This window comes from Argiope bruennichi, chromosome 9, assembly GCF_947563725.1.
Source record: "Argiope bruennichi chromosome 9, qqArgBrue1.1, whole genome shotgun sequence".
NCBI lineage: Eukaryota > Metazoa > Arthropoda > Arachnida > Araneae > Araneidae > Argiope > Argiope bruennichi.
The window spans coordinates 38,394,249-38,418,692 of record NC_079159.1 but is presented as its reverse complement, the minus strand read 5'-3'; the positions used below and the strand labels follow the sequence as shown (position 1 = coordinate 38,418,692).

General features: G+C 28.0%; 1 protein-coding gene across 1 annotated transcript in view; it reads right to left on the bottom strand.

Annotated features, from left to right (window-relative positions):
• The window catches only part of LOC129984599 (fringe glycosyltransferase-like), a 49,759-nt gene extending 44,404 nt beyond the window's left edge, over nucleotides 1–5,355 (bottom strand). The window contains exon 1 of the mRNA XM_056094526.1: nucleotides 4,827–5,355. Coding sequence (XP_055950501.1) covers nucleotides 4,827–5,225 — 399 coding nt within the window. The 5' untranslated portion in view covers nucleotides 5,226–5,355. The remainder of the gene's footprint in view (nucleotides 1–4,826) is intronic.
• Nucleotides 5,356–24,444: the final 19,089 nt, after the last annotated feature.

Here is a 24,444-nt window from a genome sequence, read left to right as displayed (position 1 = left end):
GGGAAATAAGCAAAGATGACAAAAAGCCACAACGAAATGATTTGAATTTCAATTCAACAATGAAATATATTGTTGTAAAATAAGTTTAAAATATATTTCCATTAATTTTTTTTTTTAAAAATTATCTACCAAAAGAACAAATATCATTAAAAAGACAATTCTTTGAATTTTAAGATGATATAAAAAAAATTGTGTTATTATATTATCAGGAATAAAGAAAAGGAAAGCCCCAAAATTTCTCTTTTAACTTTGAATTAAAATTTTAACTAAAACTTCATGAAGGAAAAAAATTCCGATGCACACATTTCCACTCCCCAAAATATACTATATGTGCCAAATTTTGAATCTTAGGCGTTCTGTTAAGCGTCAAATAAATTCATTTGGCAGCTAAGAATATAGTATTTTTAATCGATCTGCATGCGATCCTGACTTGGCCTGGCGAACAGAGGCCAGTCTGGCCTCTAGGCCATATAGTTAGAAATCCGCCATTGTACACGGTAAACAAAACTTGAGAAGGCTATAAAAAGATCACCCTGTCACAATTTGCTGCTTAAAAACCCTTCGTTAAAGGAATAATGAACATCAAGTTATGCATAAGTAGTTCGTCTGAAATTAAACATCACTAATAATCAAGGCGAACCAGCAAATCGTAAAAAGGAGGCTAGAACAAAATAAAATTGTATCGTTCGTTATACAGCTGTTAACAATTTTAAAAAAAAATGGAGGACATTCATGCCAAGATGATTAAATGGGCATTTAATTTTTTAATCTATTGCACATCTGGCAGGTGGACAAAGAACGGGATGTCCCAAACGAAGAATAGGCTGTGTGATGACACGTGTGGTTACGTTTGTCAAATAACAGTGGCACACGACAAGTGCATGTGTTAAAAAAGCCAATCCCTGCTTCTGGGAAATCTAGAAATTCGTGTCATAAAATGTAGAGCAATGGTTTCTTAACGGAAGTTTTATTGTAATTCACTAGTGGAATTTTGTTAATTCTTCTTTTAGGAACATCGTACAGAATTCAGATAAAATAAACAAAATCGGTAATAAAAGAATTAAATCTAAAATCTAGTTCTTTTGATAATGAAATGTTTTTTAATAAATAAAGAAAATAGATTTTGAAACTTAAGATAAAATCTAAGTTCCATAAACCATAGAAAGCAAGAAAACGATTAAAAAAAAATGTAAGTATCCTAAAAGTTATATATGTAAGGGGGGTTACCTTACTTATAATTAAACATTGGATAACAATGACTAATAAAAGAGAATTAAATTGCTTTGCAATTCTAAGAAAAGTATTAGTAATTTCAATCTCTCGGTTGCTAACTTAGTAAATAGAAGCATAGTGTGAATTTAATCGCGGTTTTTTAATTTAATTTTTTGAAGTTGCATGAATTTTTTACGAATTTCTTAAATAGAAATGCTAGCAATCCATAGATGGCATAACCCTGAGAAAACGGTATGCTACTATGAAGTTGAAATAGCACATCAAAAATATAGAGAAATATATTTGCTTTTCATATTTATAAAATCCTTGTCAAAACAGTGAACTCCATCTTTTCCCAATCTAAAATTAAATCCAACCATTCATACAAGAAGTTGTCTCCTTTTGTAGGCAAAATTTAAACAAGAAATTACACCAAACAATAAATTGTTAATGAACAAAAATTTTTTTTAACTAAACTGATCTTTCAAATTATAAACTTTACAAAAAGCTTATGCATATTAAATTTTCTGATGGAATACTCCACAATTTAAAAACTGGCCCCTGTTGCCTACAAAAAATAATAAAAAAATTCAGTAAGATATTTAAGCAGAATTAAAAAGTGATGAAATCAGGAGAAATTAAGGAAATCAACAATATAAAAGGAATCATTCTTATAAGGAGGAGGATCATTCTTAAATAAAGTCTTCTATTTTTTTAAAAAAAAGGCCATAACATGTAATAAATAGAAGATATTTTAAATAAATAAATATTTTAATAAATAGAAAATATTTTCGAAAATAATTTCTTTTACTGCTGCATATAAATTTACCACATCATACCTATTAATTATAAAAGTGGATATTTTAAATTGTATGGATTTATACATCAGATATTATTCAAAATATGAATTCTCTTAGAGGAAAAGTGATGCAAAATGCATTTCTTCTACAAAGAAATTCATACTTCTTTAAAGATTAACTTTACCAATATTTATTTTATAGTTCTTTAAAAATAATGCAATGATTTTATTTGTATTTCGAAACATTTTCTGCACATAATGCTATTTTTTTATTAAAAGAGCAAGTTTTTATTCTTGATGAAAAATTATCTTGCTACTATCAAAGTTTTGAAGAATATTATAACAAAATGTTAGTTTAAAGAATAAGTTCCTCACAAATACTAATTAATACAAATTTCTTAAATATAAAAAAAAAATGAAAAAACTACTTCTGAAATCATAATTTTTTTTTTAGTTTCAAATTAAAAAAAAAAATAATTTCAACTACAGGCTTATTTAAGGATATGCATTTTGTTAATATTCACAGCAAGTTTTTCCAACAATAAGTAGAAATTTAGGGAAGAATAAAACTTTAAAAAAAATCAACTATCCCTCTTTACTGCTCCTAGGACATGTAGTTTTAAAGATAATTTAATCATATTTGCATCCCATTAAAAAGTAACACGGACAGCATGGGCTCTTTTAAAGCAAACTTCATTATTTTTTAAATACAGATAAGTGACGAAAGCAATAACTGATCTGGTATTTTCACAATTTCTTCACATATCAAGATTTTTAATCCTCAAGATCAGATTTTATTTGTACCAGGATTATAAGCATTATGGTTCTGGTAGAACAGAGGTTATAAATCCAAAATCAAGAGATTATTACTATATTATCATGAAAATAATATTTGTAAATAGGGATAACTATCAAAAGTGACACATCTATTGCATAACTAACTCGTTTCAGTTTCTACACTAAAGTTTAATAATGAATTTAAGTACCTTGTCCCCTTTCCTTTCATGGAAAAAAGTTATCGACAACTTAAAGCACAAAACAATCTAAAGTTAAAAGACATAAAGCTAAATATGCATTTTAGTTTCCTAATTTTTAGTAAGTTCCAGTAATTAATGTTTCACCATTTTCAGACAAAAGAAATTGAAGAACGTCATACTATATGGAAGACAATCTAAAATATACCAGAAGAATTTTAAAAAGAATTAACTTCTAACAGTAAAACTAAAGAACACAGAACAAAAATTCTGTAAAATTATGTCAAACAGTAAAAAAGCCTTGCCAAATATGAAGTAAAGAATACATTTATATTATCATATTTGTAAATTTATTACCTTTAAAGTTAGTTTGGTGATAGCATCATATTCCTTAATTTAGCCTTTATATCTAATGAGCAAAATGAAATATCTTGAAAAATATGAAAAAAAAATGTACTTTTCATATATAAATTGATAATATGATCATTCATCTGTTTTAAGTTACTATTCCGGGTTTTTTCTACCTGAATAATCAGTGTGAGATAGTCACTTACAAGATCAATAGAATGCAAGTGAAATTACGTACTGGGTGATTAGAGGAGACATAAGTTGCATGGGAAGAGTATAGTACTGATATAATCATAAGAGTAAGTCTCACATGATAAAATTAAAACAGCTTCAATGAAAAAAAAAATTTACGATTAAAGTATCTGTATTGCTGTATGGGAAAGGTAAGTCTATGTAAACAATGAATTCAATTTGCAAACATAACAAAACAATCTCAACAAACAGAAAACATCAATGAGCATGTCTTCGTCTAAAAAGTTTTATTTTTCAATTAAAAAATCTTTTAAATAAAATATTATAAAATTCTGGAATATCTACAGATTTGAATCTTAATGATTATCCACCAGCATTCCAACCAACTTTTTCATATCCATATATTAACTGAAACCGTATATCTTGGGTGTAACGGTAATATATATATCTGTGCATATATAATAGCCAATACTGGCAATAATTTTCAGTACTAATTCCTTCATGTCAGCATAAAACAAAACAAAAACACCTTTGTTTTGTTTTTAAAGTGGTTCAACTTGTCCACATACTAAAAGAAATTCAAATGCATATGTAAAGTTTCATGTCCTCAACCAGAGTATATGAAAATTACTGTTTCATTATTTGTAATTTAAGAGTCTGGGAATAGTAAATAAAAAACAATATATTATTATTTATAAAAATCAGATAATGGGTGTCAGATGATTTATAAAAGTTCCAATCATTATTTAAAATTGTTTGCCTTAAATAAATAGTATATATTTATAAACTCATTTAAGCATATAATATACCAAAATATTTTTAAATAAAATTAAATATATACCAAAATTTAACTAAACTTTCTAAATTTGTATATCAGCAAAAATTTTTATTTAAATAAATAAGCATTCTTTCTTTTTAAATAAAGGATAATATCACATGGATTGCTGTACGTCCTTGTATACCTTTATCAAATTCTTATGAATAGAAATAGTTTTTTCTATGGTTGTAAAATAATTATGTTCTTTTTTTCATATTAATCGTCACATTAAATTAACTATTCTGTAAGACAAACTGCAATATAACATTTGATTTTATTATTTTTAAGCACTTTAATAAATGAATTACTGATACGAATAAACTTTAAATTTATCGCACATGTAATATAAACCAAAATTTGAACTTGCTTCAATAACTCACCAAATAAAATATAGTTTTAAGAGCTTCTTTCAAATCATTTAATTCCCATGTTATTGATTTTGACAGTTTGAATATAAAATTTCACTTCTCAAAAAGTAACTTACCTGTTCTCTTGCCAAAACAAACCACGTCCGTAGAATGACATTTAGTCTGCTTTGATGAAAATTTTTCGTCGTTTTAACACTTATGAAAAGATCATTCAAGTTTGTGCTAAGAGAAGTGTTAAAATTGTCTTTGGCAGTGCTAGTGACTTGTGCTGGAATTCTTAGTTTGAAATTCTGATTTTCGCTTTCCAAGTCCAATATTGAACGAGGCGCTCTTTCTGGTAAGAATTCACGTGTTTTGGCATTATTTTCATTGGCAACGCCATCTTTGCTCACATACCACTGAGACACCTGATTTCTTGGGACGTCGACCTGCCACAGAATTATCAACAAGGTGTAAAAAATTATGAGAACTGCGGCCACAATCCATCTCAGAAAATTACGGACATAACACCTCATTATCGAACCATGAGGATATCATGACAAAATCGTCCAGCACATACTCTCTCCTGTCATAACTTCATTCAAACACTCGGTACCAAGAGCGAGCGAAAACTTTTAAGAGCTCTGTTCTTGGGGTTGCAGTGATTTAGAGAATCAAAACATAACCTTAGGCGTGGAGAAGGTTGCCATTTATAAGACGTCATGAAATGGGTAGATTGGCGTAGAATGAAGAAACTTTTTCTTGAAGGAGGACTACTGTATTTAAAATATTTTTTGGATGCAAATAATTTTCATATTCTGAAAAAAAAAACTTTCATGTGTATGCTTTTTCCTTAAACTAAAATAAAATTTAATATGTAATAGAATTAATTTTTTAGTCAAATTTCAATAACATATTTTTATTTTTAACTTCCTTTCAACTTATTTTTAATATTAATATTTTTGTAGTTTACTTTTGTATTTAATCCTTTTTTGCTCTGCTTAACATATATGCTAAATATTCATTCATTGAGAAATTCTTGGACATTGAATGATTACTAAAGTAGTGAATTAACAATAAATTTAAATAATCGTAAATTTAAATAATAAATAATTTTACTTTAAATAGAGAAGTGCGTATAATTTTTTTTATTTAATTTTCTCGTGTATCTTGCATTTGTTTAAGTGAAACAAATATTTTAAGTATGACGTGTTCGAAAACTATTTGACGAGACGGAACTAAGTATATTACGTCATTTAATAAATATGATAAATTATTCTATGTTGAATCAGTTTAACCACTAAACTGTTTCATTTTCTTTACTATCTAATAAGATGACTCCTTCTATTTTGGAAATATTTTCTTATTTTGATTCAAATGGAAATCCATTGAATACTTGACTTATCTATGTATTCGAAGTAATTTTAATATTGAATTATAATCGTTATGAATGGTTTATTTTTTGCTTAAACTATCAAAATTCGATAAATCGATGCACGTATGGCACTCGGGCAAAACAGTTAGGCTATTAATTTAATATATAAATAGCAATGTACTATGTAGTGGTTACCTCTATTTATTACCGAATCTTAAAGTCTACATTTAATAAAAGCTAAATAGTTTATATTTTTTGAAAGGCAGAAATTTTTATTTCAACGCTGCAAATTAATTTATTGTAAATTGTTTTTAAATCATATTTCGCATGATAGTTTTAAAATAAACTGTGCGCTAATAAATGTACACTCTTATTAAATACAAATTAGGACTCTTGATTTTTTTTAATAAGAAAATAGCTTATAACATGAAGTCAATAATCATTGGGTCTATAATCTTCAGTTCGTAAACATTCTGCATTGCGCACAAACATTCTGGATTGGAATCAATACCAATATTCTCAAAATATCCAAAATGATCTACTTTTCTGACATTTGTGTGTGTTATTTTTTAATTTTCCAATTTTTAATTGTTTAGTAGATTTTTTAATAGTTTTGAAAACTATTTTTCAGGTTTAAAAAACATATTTTTTGTCATGTTAATTTCCTAATTATCAATCGTTATCTGTTTGTTAGTAACAATTTCACTGTCAAATTATTTTATTCTTACAACATTTTCAAAAATGTGTTTTTCTTTACAGCGATAATATTGTTGGAAATGTATTTAAATTTTTATACTAAACTTTTTAATTTAAATTTTATATGAAGTTTTTTTCATTTGAATTTTTACATTAAATTTTCGAACAAGCAATAACTACAAAAATTAAAGGAGATAGACTGCTAAATCACAATTTAATAATATTTTAAATATACTCGTAATTGTAACAAAGATAATGAGCACTTGAAACTGTATTTAACATCGTTGCAATGTATCTAAGTATAAATCTAGTTACAAATAGAATGAAAAGGCGCATTGTAAAATATATTTAAAAATATTTTGAAAAATCAAATGGAAATTAAATTGGTGTGACTGAAAATCACATATTTTAAATTTTAAAATAGAAAAAACGCTTTTTCTTTCTTTCTTTCTTTTCTCAACAATATGATCTGAATTTATTGCGAAAATTTTACTATATTGATTAATTTCCATTTAAAATCTAATTCAAAATTTCGAATTGTTTTATTGAGAAGTAACTGTACAGGGGGAAAAAATTCGCGATGATTTTCTCTGCAAAGCGTTGTAAAGAGTTTTAAGTTATGTGACTCGATGCTTCGTCATGTGACTCACATTCGGGATGAATTTTTTTTTAAAAATGCAATAAATGAAAAACATTTTTGAATTTTTGCATAAAATAAAACAAAAAATATCAATGAACATATTATTTAAATGCCAAAAATATTTTTTTTTAAGTAGAAGAAAATATAATTTTTTTTCTGGCTAAAATATTATCAAATGCGTCATTCAAAATTTAGCCGATAGCTTAAGAAGGATATTAATTAGTTTAATGAACAATAAATAAGCTGTATTTCTATACAATCCTTAAATATTGGGGATACGATTGACAAATAATGTGAAATTTTCAATTTTTTTCGCATTGCGAAACATTAAAACAACAACACAATATTTCTAAATTAACGGATTGCATATTTTCTAGTTTACGAACTTGAGAACATATTGAAAAATTATATTAAATTTAAATAAAAAAATGCATTAAATTTTAATTTATGAAATTTTCTATAAGAAAATTCTACCGGAATTCAGAATTTGAAGAAAAAAAATCGCTTTAATCAATGTAACTTCTCAAAGGAACATAAAACAAAATTCAAACAGTTTGAGGCTTTCAGAAATCAAGAATACTGTATTTTTTTAAATGATTTTTCAACGTAATTACTTATTTTAAGCAATTTCTTTATCACCTCTGTGGGAATTTAAATTTATTATAAACATCTCGGTAAACAGGAAACTTTTTTTTTTTTTTTTTGTATTTACACTTTTAAAAAAATGCATCTTTTCAGTAACATATTTGGTGTAAAATTTGATATACATATGGAGAATTAAATTGTGACCGTCATTAAAGCCGCTGCTGAATTTTGCTGCAAATATAAGAAAAGTTTCAACTAATGTTTTGAGGAAAATTAACTAAAATGGCTTTTCTTTAATAAAAAAGAACATTGAAGTATGCTTAATCAACAATTACTTTTTATTTAAATTTTTAATCGTTTTCTTTTAAGCTTGTCTTATTGTTTTCTTCCAGAATTGTTATATACTAATATGTTCTGGCAACAGTCATACAGTTCTACTTATCTACTAATCGTATTATATTTATTTATTTTGAAAATTTGTGATAAAGTAACTGAAATGAACGCATAGCTCCAAAAATCTCATAAATAAACCCAAAATCTTAAAAATTCTTCCAATTCTTCAACAGTAAAAAAATATTGTTACGCAATGTTTACAAAATGAATTTTGAAAAATATACTGCAGTGGGAGAAACAAATTGTATGAAATTGGAATATATATCATTCAAAAACTAATTTTTATTGCTTTGATTTGATATTAAAAAAATTTTGCACGATAATATTTCCGAAAGACATCACGAAATACCCCCCCCCAAAATTGTTTAATTTTTAACTAATTAAAACTTTTAACAATAGAAATTTTAATGGCAATATTTTTAAATCGAATAATCTTTAGAATCCATTTAAAATTAATAAAAAGGTTATTAAAAATATTTTTTAATAAAAAAAAGAGAAATATCAAAAAACGAAGTATTTCAAAATCTCACCATAAAAGTATCTATAATTTTCCTATTTGATGAAACAATACATTTTTTTGAACTGAATTGTCTAATTGCGTTTAGAATAAATTTCAAGGTTGTGGTAAAATCTGAAAAAACAATTATATCTTAATAAAATTAGTATCATTAAAAAGAAAATTTATTGTTCTTTAAGATGGTATAAATATATTTTTTTTGTGTGTGATAAATTTCTGAAGTTATTGGTAGAAAACAAGAAAACAATGACTTATATTTTAGTATTTTAAGAATTAATAAATTTTGGAAGTTAAAAACAGCAGATTTGGCCTAGAAATGTATTCTAGAATGCCATGTACAAATTTGAGGTTGCTAACTTTCACTGTATCTGAATAGCTTTTGAATCCGACAGACACACACATTTATTTTAGACTTTTCATAATAGATCAAGAATTCTCAAACTGTGGACCGCGTGTTAACTGTTGGAGAATCGCAACAATACGAACAGTCAATTATTCAGCAGATATGTTTCAAAATTTGATGCATATCAATACTTTAAATCCTAAGATTCTGTAACAAATTTTATTCATCGAAATTCTTAGACTATGTAGTTATTGTTTCATTTACACTGGAACAGCCAAAGAATGGTTTTCGTTCAAAATTGAATAGAAATCTTCAAATTTGGTGAAAAGGCCATATACCAAATTTCATTCCTCTAGCTCAAAGCATTTTTGAGTTATCGTGTTCACATACAGAGCGACAGGCAGACAGATATGATTACAAAAATGTGATTCAAACAGATGTGAAACATCGAGCTCAAACAGATGTGAAACATCGAAATCTTTTAAAATCTAAAAGTTTTTTTTTTTTTTTTTTTTGCTATTACGATAGTTCATTTTTGCATACTTCGAATACGAGAAAGTAATAATGCATCTAACATTATCTTTAGGTTTGTTTAATAAAATTATTGTAGTGAATTATAAGGAGAAAAGATTTTTCTCTGAGGATATAACATAATTTGCTACTTGTTTTAAAGCAGCGTAAAAAAACTGTTATCCATTTATTAAATTATTTAATTTATGATATTTAAATATAAAACATTAGTTCACTAAAACCCAGCACTTTTATTTACAAATGTTGAATCCGGTATAACGATATCGGAAACCAAATTTTGCAATCATGTTATAATATAAATTTGCTATTCTATAACTCAAAACTATATACAGGGTGTCTCAAAAACCTTGACCGCGGCTTTTATTCCTTATCATAGACATATATTGTAAATTACAAAGTTGTGTAAAAAAAAGGTGCAAAATGTTATGAAATCGATTAAACTTTTCAGGGGATTAAACTTCAAAAAATACAAAATTTAAATTTTTATACGTACCCCGTACAAAAAAAAATCCCAATGAGTAAAATGTGCCCCATACTTTAATAAGGTCATGTACAAAATTTCAGAATCAAAATTTCAAAATTCAAATCTATGCTTCCTGAAAAATACTTTAGAGTTTTATATCATGAATTACAGAATATAGCTTAAAAATAGCACAGTCAATGAACTTGTAAAAAAACTTATGTAACCTTTCCTTTAAGTTATTATTTCTACAAAATTTTAATACATTTGAACCAATAAATAGCAAAGTTATTATTTATTTATTCAATCATTACTTTCTTTGTTAATTTGTGTATGACTCCTAAAATACGACATCTGACATGATTTTTCCTCTTTGCAAATTCATATCCAGGCATCGAAAAGTGGTTTAAGTCAGCAATTATGTAGTTTCATACCTTTGAGACTTTTTGTGATGAATTGCTGAAATTTTGTACATGACCTTATTAGAGGATGGGACACATTTTACTCATTGAGATTTTTTTTGTATGGAGTCCGTATAAAAATTCAAATTTTGTATTTTTTGAAGTTTAATCCTCTAAAAAATTTAATCGATTTCATAACATTTTATACCTTTATTTATGGAACTTTGTCATTTACAGTATATGTCTATAATCAATATTTAAGGAATAAAAGCCGCGGTCAAGGTTTTATTATTACCCTGTATACATAAAACTAAAGGGTTGAAAAATTCTACACCCCCTTGACATATTCGGATAAAATTTATAAATATTAACTTTTCTGTATCACGAGTTTCATTTCAGGCGATTATTTCTCTTGTTTTAATCAAATGTTAATTAAAACACAACACAAATATTAATCACCTAATTAAAATACAATTTGCAATAATTCCTTTTGTTATAATTGTTATTAAAATATTAAACTTTTTTTTTTGTTTACTATTTAATCACATGTATCATTTGCTAGCTTTAAAAATATTAAAATTAATATGTTTGATTCGGAAATTTTTACATCCTTTTTATTCCGTAATCTAAATACATTTTACTATACGAGCGCAATGCATTACCTTCAAATATTGCTTTTTAAGTTTGTTGTAATACCTTTTCCTGAGTGGCTTTATTTAGTCTCAATCTTAAAGCATTTTTAAATTTTTAAAACACTTATTTAAAAAATCATATCTCATTTTAAAGACTCGTTTTTTATTTCGGTTCACTGAATAAGATTTTATTTCACTGATAAGTTGCCAATTTTTATTGAATTATTATCTATTTTATCGCACCAGCTTCAAAGACATACTTTTTAGAACGTGTCAAACGCCATTTTTTTTCTAACTTTGTGAAACTACAGATTGGACTTTGTTTCTTTTTGACTTCGCAGGAGCTATAAATTTCGATACTTTTTTTTTTTCTTCTATTAACCTTTACTATCTAATCATTTGAGCTCAAAATACAAATACTGGATTTTGAACATTTGATTAAACATTTTAGATAATTTAAATATCTCGCCACCTAAAATAGTGAATGAGGATTACAAAATCTACACTAAACAAGAAAACTTCCCAACAAAAGCAATTGACCTCACCGAAAATTTCTTACATATTATCTAATGAAGATTTTATCACCTTTTTCTCTCGCATAAAAATTAGAGACTTAGGCAACGTCGTGAACAACACAAGTACTCAGATTTTTATTTTGTGTCTTGCACACAAATGCCCCATAAATTGGAATATTGTGTGGAGAATAGAATATGCATTTTGGAAGGCCTTTTTTTCGACTGAATGAAACCAAAATTTGTCATACAACTAAAATTTTAGCGACAAGATCACATACAAATTTCATTTGTTTAAGTTATAGCGTTTTGAGTTAAATTTTATTCGTCTAGTGGAAAATGTTTTCGAATTATCATGTTCATAGACCTAATACCAAAAGTTTGTTTTTTGGACTCAGACAGGTCTGAAACTTAGATTTGTCAAAATCTCAATAACTATTATTATTATTACTTCTTGGCGAATACTATACCTTTTTTTTTGTGTGTGTGTGTACTTCCTGCCCGAGAAAGTAAAAATAAACACAATCAAAAGAATTTTTTAAAATATGGTCATTTTCATGCTCATCAATATCCGTTTGAGTCCACGTAGCATTTGCACCATGCTAGATCAAGTAGTTGTCTAGGGCCAATGGGTTGAGGAAGATAGCAGGAAGATCGATTAAAAGACCGTTATTCGTCTAGTTGCCAAATAAATAAATTTACGACAAGAATATAAATTTCATAATCACATTTGAATAATATTAGCACCTTGTCATCTAATTGGTCGAGCCTTTATTTTTTGCATTCGGTTCACTTAGTCATAAGCGTATTTACAAATACGGAGCATCTACTTCAATAATATTTCGTACAAACGTGAAGATATAAGTCCTAAAACAGAAAACAAAACATATTCAGAAAGTTATTAAAATAAAAAAAATAGCCTAAAATAAATCAATAGTATGATGCTGAGTTAAAAAATAATGTATTGAAATTTGATAAATTGAACAGTTTATTAAACGAAAAATACATAGTGTATACACGACCTAGAGCCACAAAGTATCTAAATCCGTCATTAGCCCAATGAAAATTATTTATTTACTTGAGGGTACCTGGATTTTATAGTTACTGAATTTGCTTTTTAATAACATGCCTCTTTAACTGTCCACTTTAATTTGTTCTCTCTCATTCTCTCTCTCTTTCTCTGTCTACACACACACACACACACACACACATATATAGAGAGAGGGGGGGAGGGAGGAGGGTTATACATATATATTTAGAAATTCCAAAGTAGCTAATCAGCAACGGTCTTAAAAAATTTCCTGATCGCTTGTACTTGTAACTTTAATTTCAGAATTTCACAGACAATCAACTTTTCCTTGGAGTTAAAGATTGGCAGACATCAGCCAATGATGTCTGCCAATTCTCTCTGAAACTATATAAAATCGAAATTCTATCCTAAGCTCATTCTTTCATCCATTTTATCTACTCGGTTCGTAGCTCTGCTTTCGCCATTGTTTAAGTAAAGAAATCTTGACAAAGTTAAAGACTGGAATTTATCTATGAAATTCTAAAGAATAAAGGCATTAAAAAACTCAAGAATTGTTTCTTTAATCCAAGTTTCAAACACACACACACACACACACACACACACACACACACACACACACACACACACACACACACACACACTCTGACTGCACTCTAACTTTAACTTCTGCGTCACGCGGTCTTTTATTTTTCCTTTGAGCCAAAATGCCATGTTTAAAAATTCTTTTCTAAAACTATATAAGCTTAAAACACTTTCACATAATCTCTATTTCATGCTTTCTGCCTTCCTAATCGGTATTCTGCACTATACCTGTAATGCTTTTAACAAAGGAATCTTGACAAAAGAAAAAAATCGGATTATTGCCTTGAAAATTATGAAGAATAAAAATCATTAAAGAATTCAATGCTTGTTCTTTAAAGCATGTTTTTCATATATATATATATATATATATATAAGCAAAAATTTTGTATTATTTCAAAAAGTTCAGTTTTTGGATTTTTTTAATATTCAGTTTCAAAGGATGTTTTAGAGCCCTTAATCCTAGTTTAAATAGTAATTAATTAATTTATATTAAGGATAGAAATAATGAAAAAAAGACCTTGTTATAAATTGTATTTAAATTAATCTTGAAAAATTAATTGAAATTAAAAAAGTAATTGTACAGAAGCTAAATTTATGGCACTGAAAAGCAAATTTTTCACTTTTCAAGATGACGTGAAAATAATTATATTTCAGTGATATAATCCGAAATTTTGGCGTAAAAAACAAAAATCCTTCTAGCCCCATTTTAATCCTTTTAAACGAGCAGAGCAATTTTTTTTTAATAGCGCAGTTAATTCATCTAGGTGCTAAGGAATGTAAGTACTAAATTTTATTGAATTTTGTCAAGGAGCGTGTAATTGTGTAAGGTTTAAACTAACAAACAAATGGTCATTCAATTTTATATAAGGTGTAAAACTTTGCTTCCGCCATTTTTCGATAGAGGCTGCAGCGATAAGTGCTAGACGGATCAAAAATAGATCAATCAGCACATCGACATTAACACATGTATATCTGCTACATTAATTTATTCTCGATCGAAGATGTTAGTTTTCGAGCCAAATTCTAGTCATTTGCCAGAAGTTTTGATTTTCTGCTTCCATTTCAAGAAAACTGTGGTTGAAGTGCATCGATTTCTCTCAGGTATTTACAGTGAGTTTACTCTTAGAGGGAGAATATGTTGTGATTGATTTCAATGTTTCAAGACCATTGAGTTTGAGATCGATCACCGGCATGGTGGTGGAAGAGAGAAAATTTCCGAAGATTCCGAAATGGAGACATTACTTGATAAGTTTAGTTAGTTTAGTTATATTAACGTCCCGTTTGAAGCAATACCAGGGCTATTTTGGGACGGACCTCGTAACTTTGAACCGCGGTCAGATGACGAGGACGACACCTAAACTGGCACCCCCCTCTCCACACCACACCAGCGGGAGGACGTTTGGTCAGGACGGATTTAAGATGCAACAGACCCCCTTACACGACAGTTCTTCGGTGGAATCGGGTCTCGAACCGGAAACCCTCCAGTTCCGAAGCCGATATCTTACCACCAGGCCACTGTGGCCCCCATTACTTGATAAAGAGTCGTGCCAAGTGCAAGAAGAATTGACAGAATCATTGGGAATGACTCAACAAGCCATTTCGAAACGCTTCAAAGCCACGGGAATGATTCAGAAGCAAGGAAATTCTTTGCCTTACGAGTTGAAACCGAGAGATGTTGAGTGACATTTCTTTACTTATGAATAGCTTTTTCAAAGACAGTTTCGGAAAATGTTTCTAAATTACACTGTGACTCACGACAAAAAAAGGGGTTCAATACGATAATCCCAAGAGCAGAAAATCATGGGGAATACCCGAACATGCCTTCGGGTCGACAGCCAAACAGAAAAATAATGCCAAAATTATGCTCTACATTTTGTAGGATCAGCTCGATGTGTTATATTAAGAGCTGTTGAAACCGAATGAAACCATCGGCACGAGATCGGCATCAATGCAATTGAAGTGTTTGAGCCTAGCAGTGAAGAAGAAAGGAGACAATCCCAAAAGAAACACGGCAAAGTTATTCTATAGTATGACAATACTCAACCATATATCTTAAAACCGTTCAAGACAAACTTGGAAACAATAAAATGGCAGGTCTTATACAGCCCCCTATACCCTCTAACCATTCCTCTTTCCAACTAATATTTGTTTCGATCGATGGCACACGACCTGACTTTTTCCTTTGTTATGAGGGGGTCCAAAAATGGATAGGTTTGTGGATCGCCTTAATAGATGCATCGTTTCTTTGAGATGGTATCCAACAATTGTCAAAAAGATGGAGAAAGAAGTAGCTGGTGATGGACAGTGGTGATTCATCTGAACGCCAACAGATGGCGCTATGAAAATCCAGAACTTTGAACTCTTGTTTATGTTCAGGGATTAGGCATTCTTAGGGGATGCTTGGAGGAAACGGATGCCAAGTAAACGCGCTCGAAAATGTGTAGTTTGAATAGTTTGAATCTGTATACAACAAATTTATTCGCTGTAATAAATATCGAGACGTGGATGAGGTGAGTCATTCCTTTATTTATTACCATAATCCTTCAATAAATCAACAGACAGTACTTTGAATTATGAATAGGTTATATTTTTTTTTAAGAATAAATCCCCAAATTTTGGAGGAAAAAAAAAAAAAAAAAAAAAACTGTGGAAGCTTAATTTTACACCTAATAGATAGATTTAAATGTTTTCTTGTGTTTTTATATTAAGTATCAAATAAAGAAAAGTAAATCAAAGAACGTTTCAGATATTATCTTCCCTTCCTTAAATTTGCTAAAAATTGCTGATCCCTTAAATAAAAATTTTATATCATAAAGTTGCCAGTATCAATCTAGAAACTTCATATTTCTCTCACTGTCAAACTCTAGAATGGGAACACCAAGCCATCTTTTTATATTTGTACATGCACCAAACGTTGAAATTAAGAATATTGTTTATCCTAAAGTTTTAGAGTAGTAATGGATTATTTATTATTGATTAGGGTTAAGGGCTCTAAAGTTCAATACCATGATGCAAAAATTACAGTTACAGGTTAAGTATAAAAAAAAAAAAAAAAAACTGAGGTCATTATGTCGGTAAAATTCATAGTGGAGTATTTGTAGGAAAATTCGGGTCAAAAAAAATGTTTTATTTGGTCTTAAATTAAAACCATCGATGTTGATTTTTGAATTACTTTGTATTAGTAAGTAAACTTAAATAATTTGAGTAATGCAATGTATGTATTAATTTTAAAAAATGCACAAGGCAATATTTCCTTAACTTTTTACTTTCTCATACACAAAGTATATAACAAAAAGAAATTATTGCAATCGTAAAAAAAAAAAAAAAAAAAAAAAAAAAAACTGAGGTCATTATGTCGGTAAAATTCATAGTGGAGTATTTGCAGGAAAATTCGGGTCAAAAAAAATGTTTTATTTGGTCTTAAATTAAAACCATAGATGTTTATTTTTGAATTACTTTGTATTAGTAAGTAAACTTAAATAATTTGAGTAATGCAATGTATGTATTAATTTTAAAAAATGCACAAGGCAATATTTCCTTAACTTTTTACTTTCTCATACACAAAGTATATAACAAAAAGAAATTATTGCAATCGTAAAAAAAAAAAAAAAAAAAAAAAAAAAAAACTGAGGTCATTATGTCGGTAAAATTCATAGTGGAGTATTTGCAGGAAAATTCGGGTCAAAAAAAATGTTTTATTTGGTTTTAAATTAAAACCATAGATGTTGATTTTTGAATTACTTTGTATTAGTAAGTAAACTTAAATAATTTGAGTAATGCAATGTATGTATTAATTTTAAAAAATGCACAAGGCAATATTTCCTTAACTTTTTACTTTCTCATACACAAAGTATATAACAAAAAGAAATTATTGCAATCGTAAAAAAAAAAAAAAAAAAAAAAAAAACTGAGTTCATTATGTCGGTAAAATTCATAGTGGAGTATTTGCAGGAAAATTCGGGTCAAAAAAAATGTTTTATTTGGTTTTAAATTAAAACCATAGATGTTGATTTTTGAATTACTTTGTATTAGTAAGTAAACTTAAATAATTTGAGTAATGCAATATACGTATTAATTTTAAAAAATGCACAAGGCAATATTTCCTTAACTTTTTACTTTCTCATACACAAATTATATAACAAAAAGAAATTATTGCAATCGTAAAAAAAAAAAAAAAAAAAAAAAAAAACTGAGGTCATTATGTCGGTAAAATTCATAGTGGAGTATTTGCAGGAAAATTCGGGTCAAAAAAAATGTTTTATTTGGTTTTAAATTAAAACCATAGATGTTGATTTTTGAATTACTTTGTATTAGTAAGTAAACTTAAATAATTTGAGTAATGCAATGTATGTATTAATTTTAAAAAATGCACAAGGCAATATTTCCTTAACTTTTTACTTTCTCATACACAAAGTATATAACAAAAAGAAATTATTGCAATCGTAAAAAAAAAAAAAAAAAAAAAAAAAAACTGAGGTCATTATGTCGGTAAAATTCATAGTGGAGTATTTGCAGGAAAATTCGGGTCAAAAAAAATGTTTTATTTGGTTTTAAATTAAAACCATAGATGTTGATTTTTGAATTACTTTGTATTAGTAAGTAAACTTAAATAATTTGAGTAATGCAATGTATGTATTAATTTTAAAAAATGCACAAGGCAATATTTCCTTAACTTTTTACTTTCTCATACACAAATTATATAACAAAAAGAAATTATTGCAATCGTAAAAAAAAAAAAAAAAAAAAAAACTGAGGTCATTATGTCGGTAAAATTCATAGTGGAGTATTTGCAGGAAAATTCGGGTCAAAAAAAATGTTTTATTTGGTTTTAAATTAAAACCATAGATGTTGATTTTTGAATTACTTTGTATTAGTAAGTAAACTTAAATAATTTGAGTAATGCAATGTATGTATTAATTTTAAAAAATGCACAAGGCAATATTTCCTTAACTTTTTACTTTCTCATACACAAATTATATAACAAAAAGAAATTATTGCAATCGTAAAAAAAAAAAAAAAAAAAGGATTTCGACAAATCTTCAAGCTTCAGACCATCCTGAGTCCAAAAAACACATCTTTGGAATAATGTCTGTCTGTCTCATGACCGGATTAAACCCTCTAGGGGCCCATTAGACACATTCACTGACATGAGCGTCATCCTTGAATTACAAATATTTTCGAATTGTACCGAACCATCTGCTTAATTATATGATCCCATCTCTACTATAATTAAGAGATAGCAAGAAAGGATCATCTAATTAGATAGGTGATCCAAATATAGGGCTTGAGCTGAAGAAGTGAAAGTGTTAAGCAATGGAATTCTGGGAGTTTTTTTTTTTTTTTCTTCTTACTCCAGCTTCCCAAAGCCAGGTATGTATTTATTGATTTTAATTAAATCTCTAAATAAACAGTTTTAAAAAACAAATTTTGTCAAACTAAAACAATAAAACATTAAATTGCGTATCGCTTTCAAGAGATTTAACATATGCATATCATTTCAACAGAGGAAACATACATTTCACCAAGTTATTAAAATAAAATATTAACTTAAAATAATTCGTACAAAGCCATGTCTGTCTCCGTAATTTATAGTTTGTAATACTTCTTCTAAATATTTGTATATCCGTGAATTGATCTAATCTTATAATCTCACTTAAGCCAATAATTTGGTTTCCACTTAGATAACATTGTGTTTTCGCTTTTTTAAGCAATGAGCAAAGGTATACAGTTTTATTTGCTCTGTGTCACTTCATATTGCTTTCTTACTAATTCTGCATGAGAAAAAAACCTCCGTAGGATCTGTTCTTTTAGCGCATTAAAAGCAACCTTTTAATTGGGGTTTAATTTAGTTATATTAACGTCCCTTTGTAAAACAACACTAGGGCTATTTTGGGACGGACCTCGTAATTTTTGAACCGCGGTCAGATGACGAGGACGGCACCTGAGCTGGCACCCCCCTCTCCACACCACTTTGTGGTGTCTCGAACCTGAACCAGCGGGAGGACGTTTGGCATGACGGATTTAACGTGCAACAGACCCCCTTACACGACGGTTCTGCAGTGGAATCGGGTCTCGAACCTGAAACCCTATGGCTCACAAGCCGAGGCCTTACCACCAGGACACCACGGCCCTTTTAATTTGGGGATGGGGGTCTTGTTGAAGCTTCTGTAATTTTTTCTTTCTTGTATACGAAGTGTAGAGAAAATATTGTCATCGTCAAAAAATTCGAAACTTTCACATTTCAAATATCCACGAGTTTGAAAAACACGTTTGGAAAATGTCTGCCAATCTGTGACAAAAATAACTCAAAAACGCTAGGAGCTAGACGGATGAAATTTGGTATATTATCTTTAAATCAAGTTTTTAATTTTCTGTCAAATTTTGAGCGAAATCCATTTAAAAAAGTCTGCCTGACCGACTGTCCGAATATAACTATAAAACATAAAGAGATAAAATTTGTGCATAGGTTCATCATCTAAAGTATAGATTGTTATCAAATTTAGAACCAAATCTGTCAAGTGATTGATTTTGACTGAGCTTTCACATGTATGTTAACGCGAAAACTGAAAAATACAAGAACATAAATATATTAATTTAAGTCTGTGATTTTGTAGCTACAATTGTAGTTCTGTTGGAAACAATGCATCTTCATTTGAAATTCAGTTTTCAAATATCTGTTGATAAATGCCAGGGATTAATAAGCAATAAAATACCACAGATCACATGATAAATTCAGTAAAAATATTAAATTCGCGCCAAAGATCAATATTTCATACCTATTGTTCGCCAATGCCATGCAAAGCATTCGCTGCCTTAGTCAAGGTCCATGCTTTTTATGCGAGGGTAGGAGCATAAAACCTTTATTAGATCGTATGCGAGAGAGTTTTCGGGAGACTACTAACGCTGTTTATTAATTATCATGTGCGTTTCAATCCAGAACAACAAAATGATTTTTATTCTTAAGAATAAAATTAATACATTTTTAAATGTAAAATTTTGAATACTAACCTTTTGCATTTAACGTTATAATCAGTTAACATAAATCTTTTACATTGTAATACAAACAGAAAATAAAAAAATCATATATGTTAAAATTACTTTTACAGAGTAATAAGAAAATTGTTTAGTAATAAATTCACTTTGAATTGGAAATCTTTCATTATAATGTCATTAAAGATAATTTATAAAATACCAATAATACTGTTATTTATAAAATTGGCAACTGTATGGGGAATATTTTTTTAATTGAAACTGGAACTCAATATTCTAAATAATACAAATATAAATTAAAAATGGTTCGACAAATTCTGTCACACATTTCAAAAGTTTTCACAATACCTTAATTAGAGTTAAATAAGTTTTTAAAAAAACAACTTTTTAAAGTTTAGCATTTCTAATATTAAAAATAAAATAATTTAAATTCAGACATAGCTTAAATTAAAGCTCTTATCTTTCTATTGGTCTTAGTTTTAATTCACCAAATCATAAAACCATATATATATATATATATATATATATATATATATAACCAATCTAAAGTAAGAAAAAGTTTGAAAACGAAACTAAAATGAAAACGAAACAAAACAGTTTCGAAATCGCAACTAAAATTTATTACCTATTTAAACTAAAACCAAAAAGGAACTTCATAGTATTTAGAGAGCGCAATTGCAGCTACTTCTAAAACACAGATGAATTGATACAAAAGTATTAGAATCAAGTTAATAGGTAAAACAAAAACCAAATAAAAATTAAACCAAAAAAATTATTAAAAAATATTAAAAAAGAATCCGGCCTGAAGACTTTTTCAAGGGTCACCCTCAGGCAGGGATTCAAATAAAGGGATTTTTTCTGTGAGGACATACAGACATTAATTCTAATAATGATTCCTCGTGACCCGAAAATCCCCCGAAATTATGCTCAAGAGATATACCATTTTAACAGAAAGGAAATACAAAATAACAAATTAGAAAAAAACCACAAAGTAAAAATACAATAAAAACAAGAACAATAAAAACAAAAACAGCATTAAAATTAAAATTAAAATTAAAAACGAAAAGGCCAAGACATACCATCCAACAGTGAACGAAACTTTAAACAATCGATTGTGATTTCCTGTTTTTGAAAGTTAACGGTAAATTATGTAAACAGAGGTAGGCACCCAGCGCCATCTATTGAGTGATCCAATATGCAAGTAAATTTCTATTTTTATTTAAGCCAAAAGATTAATCCCAAACCATACCTTGTTTAATTAAAAAATTGACATTACAGTAATTTCTAGGAAAATCATTTTTAATTAAATTTTTAAGGAGGATATTTGATGCTTCAATATAAGAATTTTTATTATTGCAAACCCTTTTGATCCTGTTAACTTGTGAGAAAATAAGATTTTTGAAAATTTTAGAGTTTAGATTGGAATGGTAGTTACATAGTTTTGTTATTTTAAAGTTGAAATCATCCCTATTATCGTATATACCAACTATTGTTTTATCATTAGCAATTTCGATTTTTAAATCTAGAAAGGTAGCCTCAAGTTGATTTATATTTGTATCTTTTAGAATTAAATCTTTTGGATAGCAATTAGTAATAATATTAGTATTGTCGAAGTTAATCAAAAGTAGGTCATCAATATATCTCCACCCGTTTATTAAATTATATTTAATTATTTTTTTCTCATAGTAATGCAGGAAAATATTAGCTAAAGCACTTGAGAAAGCTGTCCCCATTGGAATGCCCTTGACTTGTTTATAAAAATTAATACCATTAAACACGTAATTTTCAGTAATATTAAAATTACATAACTCAAGCCAGTTATTTTTAGGAATGATATTTTCATTTAAATATTCGTCATAAATAAAAGTGCAGACCTTTATTAATTTTTCATGAGGTAGATTAGTGTATAAATTTTCGAAATCAAAAGTATTAAGTTTATTAATGTTGTTATCTTTAAGAAAATCCAATACTTCTTTGTTACTAGAAATAATAAAGTTGTCTTCATTTTTTATTTTGTCCAGGATAATTTTTAAGTATTTAAAGAAATGTTTACCCGTATAGTAATTATAACTACCAGTGCTACAGATTACGAATCTGAATTTTAATGGATTTTTATGAAATTTAACTGTTGGGAATAAATAAGGATAGTTAAGAGAGCAAGTCTTAGTTTTGGTTTTTTTTTGCGAAAGCTAGCATTCTTTTATCTAATTCCTTTTTCCCGGTGTTCTTTAACATATAAGTTGCATTAGAGTTATATTCATTAATTAAAAGTTCTTTATAATAATATTTACAAATTAAACAGAAATTATTTGCTGATTTATCTATTACTGTAATAACAAATTTTTCTTTTAAATTTTTTATTTCATTTTTTAATGTTTTACTAAAATAAATCCCACGTTCTTTAGATCTGTCAAAATCAGTATTCAATTTTATTTTAATTTCCTTTAAAATTCTCACTTTCCATTCCCCGAAACCTTCCGCAGGCCAGTGGTATTTTCTAGATAATTTGGCAATAAAAACATCCAAATCATTACCAATAGAAATCAAAATTTTGTTATGGTTTATTTTTTCTCTTAATCTAAATTTTGTTCCTCTTCCCATCAAATCTCTTAAAGAGTTGGATTCAATAATTTTTAAATTACTTGTAATAATATGACCTTTATCAATATCTATAAAATCTTTATATTTTTCCTTGTTACAGTAACAATTAAAATAACAAAACTATGTAACTACCATTCCAATCTAAACTCTAAAATTTTCAAAAATCTTATTTTCTCACAAGTTAACAGGATCAAAAGGGTTTGCAATAATAAAAATTCTTATATTGAAGCATCAAATATCCTCCTTAAAAATTTAATTAAAAATGATTTTCCTAGAAATTACTGTAATGTCAATTTTTTAATTAAACAAGGTATGGTTTGGGATTAATCTTTTGGCTTAAATAAAAATAGAAATTTACTTGCATATTGGATCACTCAATAGATGGCGCTGGGTGCCTACCTCTGTTTACATAATTTACCGTTAACTTTCAAAAACAGGAAATCACAATCGATTGTTTAAAGTTTCGTTCACTGTTGGATGGTATGTCTTGGCCTTTTCGTTTTTAATTTTAATTTTAATTTTAATGCTGTTTTTGTTTTTATTGTTCTTGTTTTTATTGTATTTTTACTTTGTGGTTTTTTTCTAATTTGTTATTTTGTATTTCCTTTCTGTTAAAATGGTATATCTCTTGAGCATAATTTCGGGGGATTTTCGGGTCACGAGGAATCATTATTAGACTTAATGTCTGTATGTCCTCACAGAAAAAATCCCTTTATTTGAATCCCTGCCTGAGGGTGACCCTTGAAAAAGTCTTCAGGCCGGATTCTTTTTTAATATTTTTTAATAATTTTTTTGGTTTAATTTTTATTTGGTTTTTGTTTTACCTATTAACTTGATTCTAATACTTTTGTATCAATTCATCTGTGTTTTAGAAGTAGCTGCAATTGCGCTCTCTAAATACTATGAAGTTCCTTTTTGGTTTTAGTTTAAATAGGTAATAAATTTTAGTTGCGATTTCGAAACTGTTTTGTTTCGTTTTCATTTTAGTTTCGTTTTCAAACTTTTTCTTACTTTAGATTGGTTACTCGTTCTTGCATTTGGTTGGAATTTAGCTGCAGGTGCGCTGTTCCACGAACTGCAAAATTTTTAAATAAAATATTTTTAATTTTTTTTGGTGGTGGTGGGGGGTTTAATAGGTTTTTTGGTGTATTGCCTAAAAAATTTAAGAATTTTCAGATCATTTTTCCTGATTTTACTTTTTCGAGAATTCCTTGTTTTTGGCGTTTAGGAGATATATTTTCATTTTAATAAATAAATTAAACTATGCAAAAAGTTAATAACGAATTTATCATAGCGCATGGCCCGTCGCGCGCTCTACCAAGGGGCACTGTGGATAGCTTTGTGTCAGGAGCATTCACGGAGAAAAAATTACTGACACAATTGTTTTGTTTAAAAAATCTTAAAAATACAAAAAAATATAAAATTTGTGGAAACGGAAAGTGTAGGACATGTCCTTTGGCAGATAAG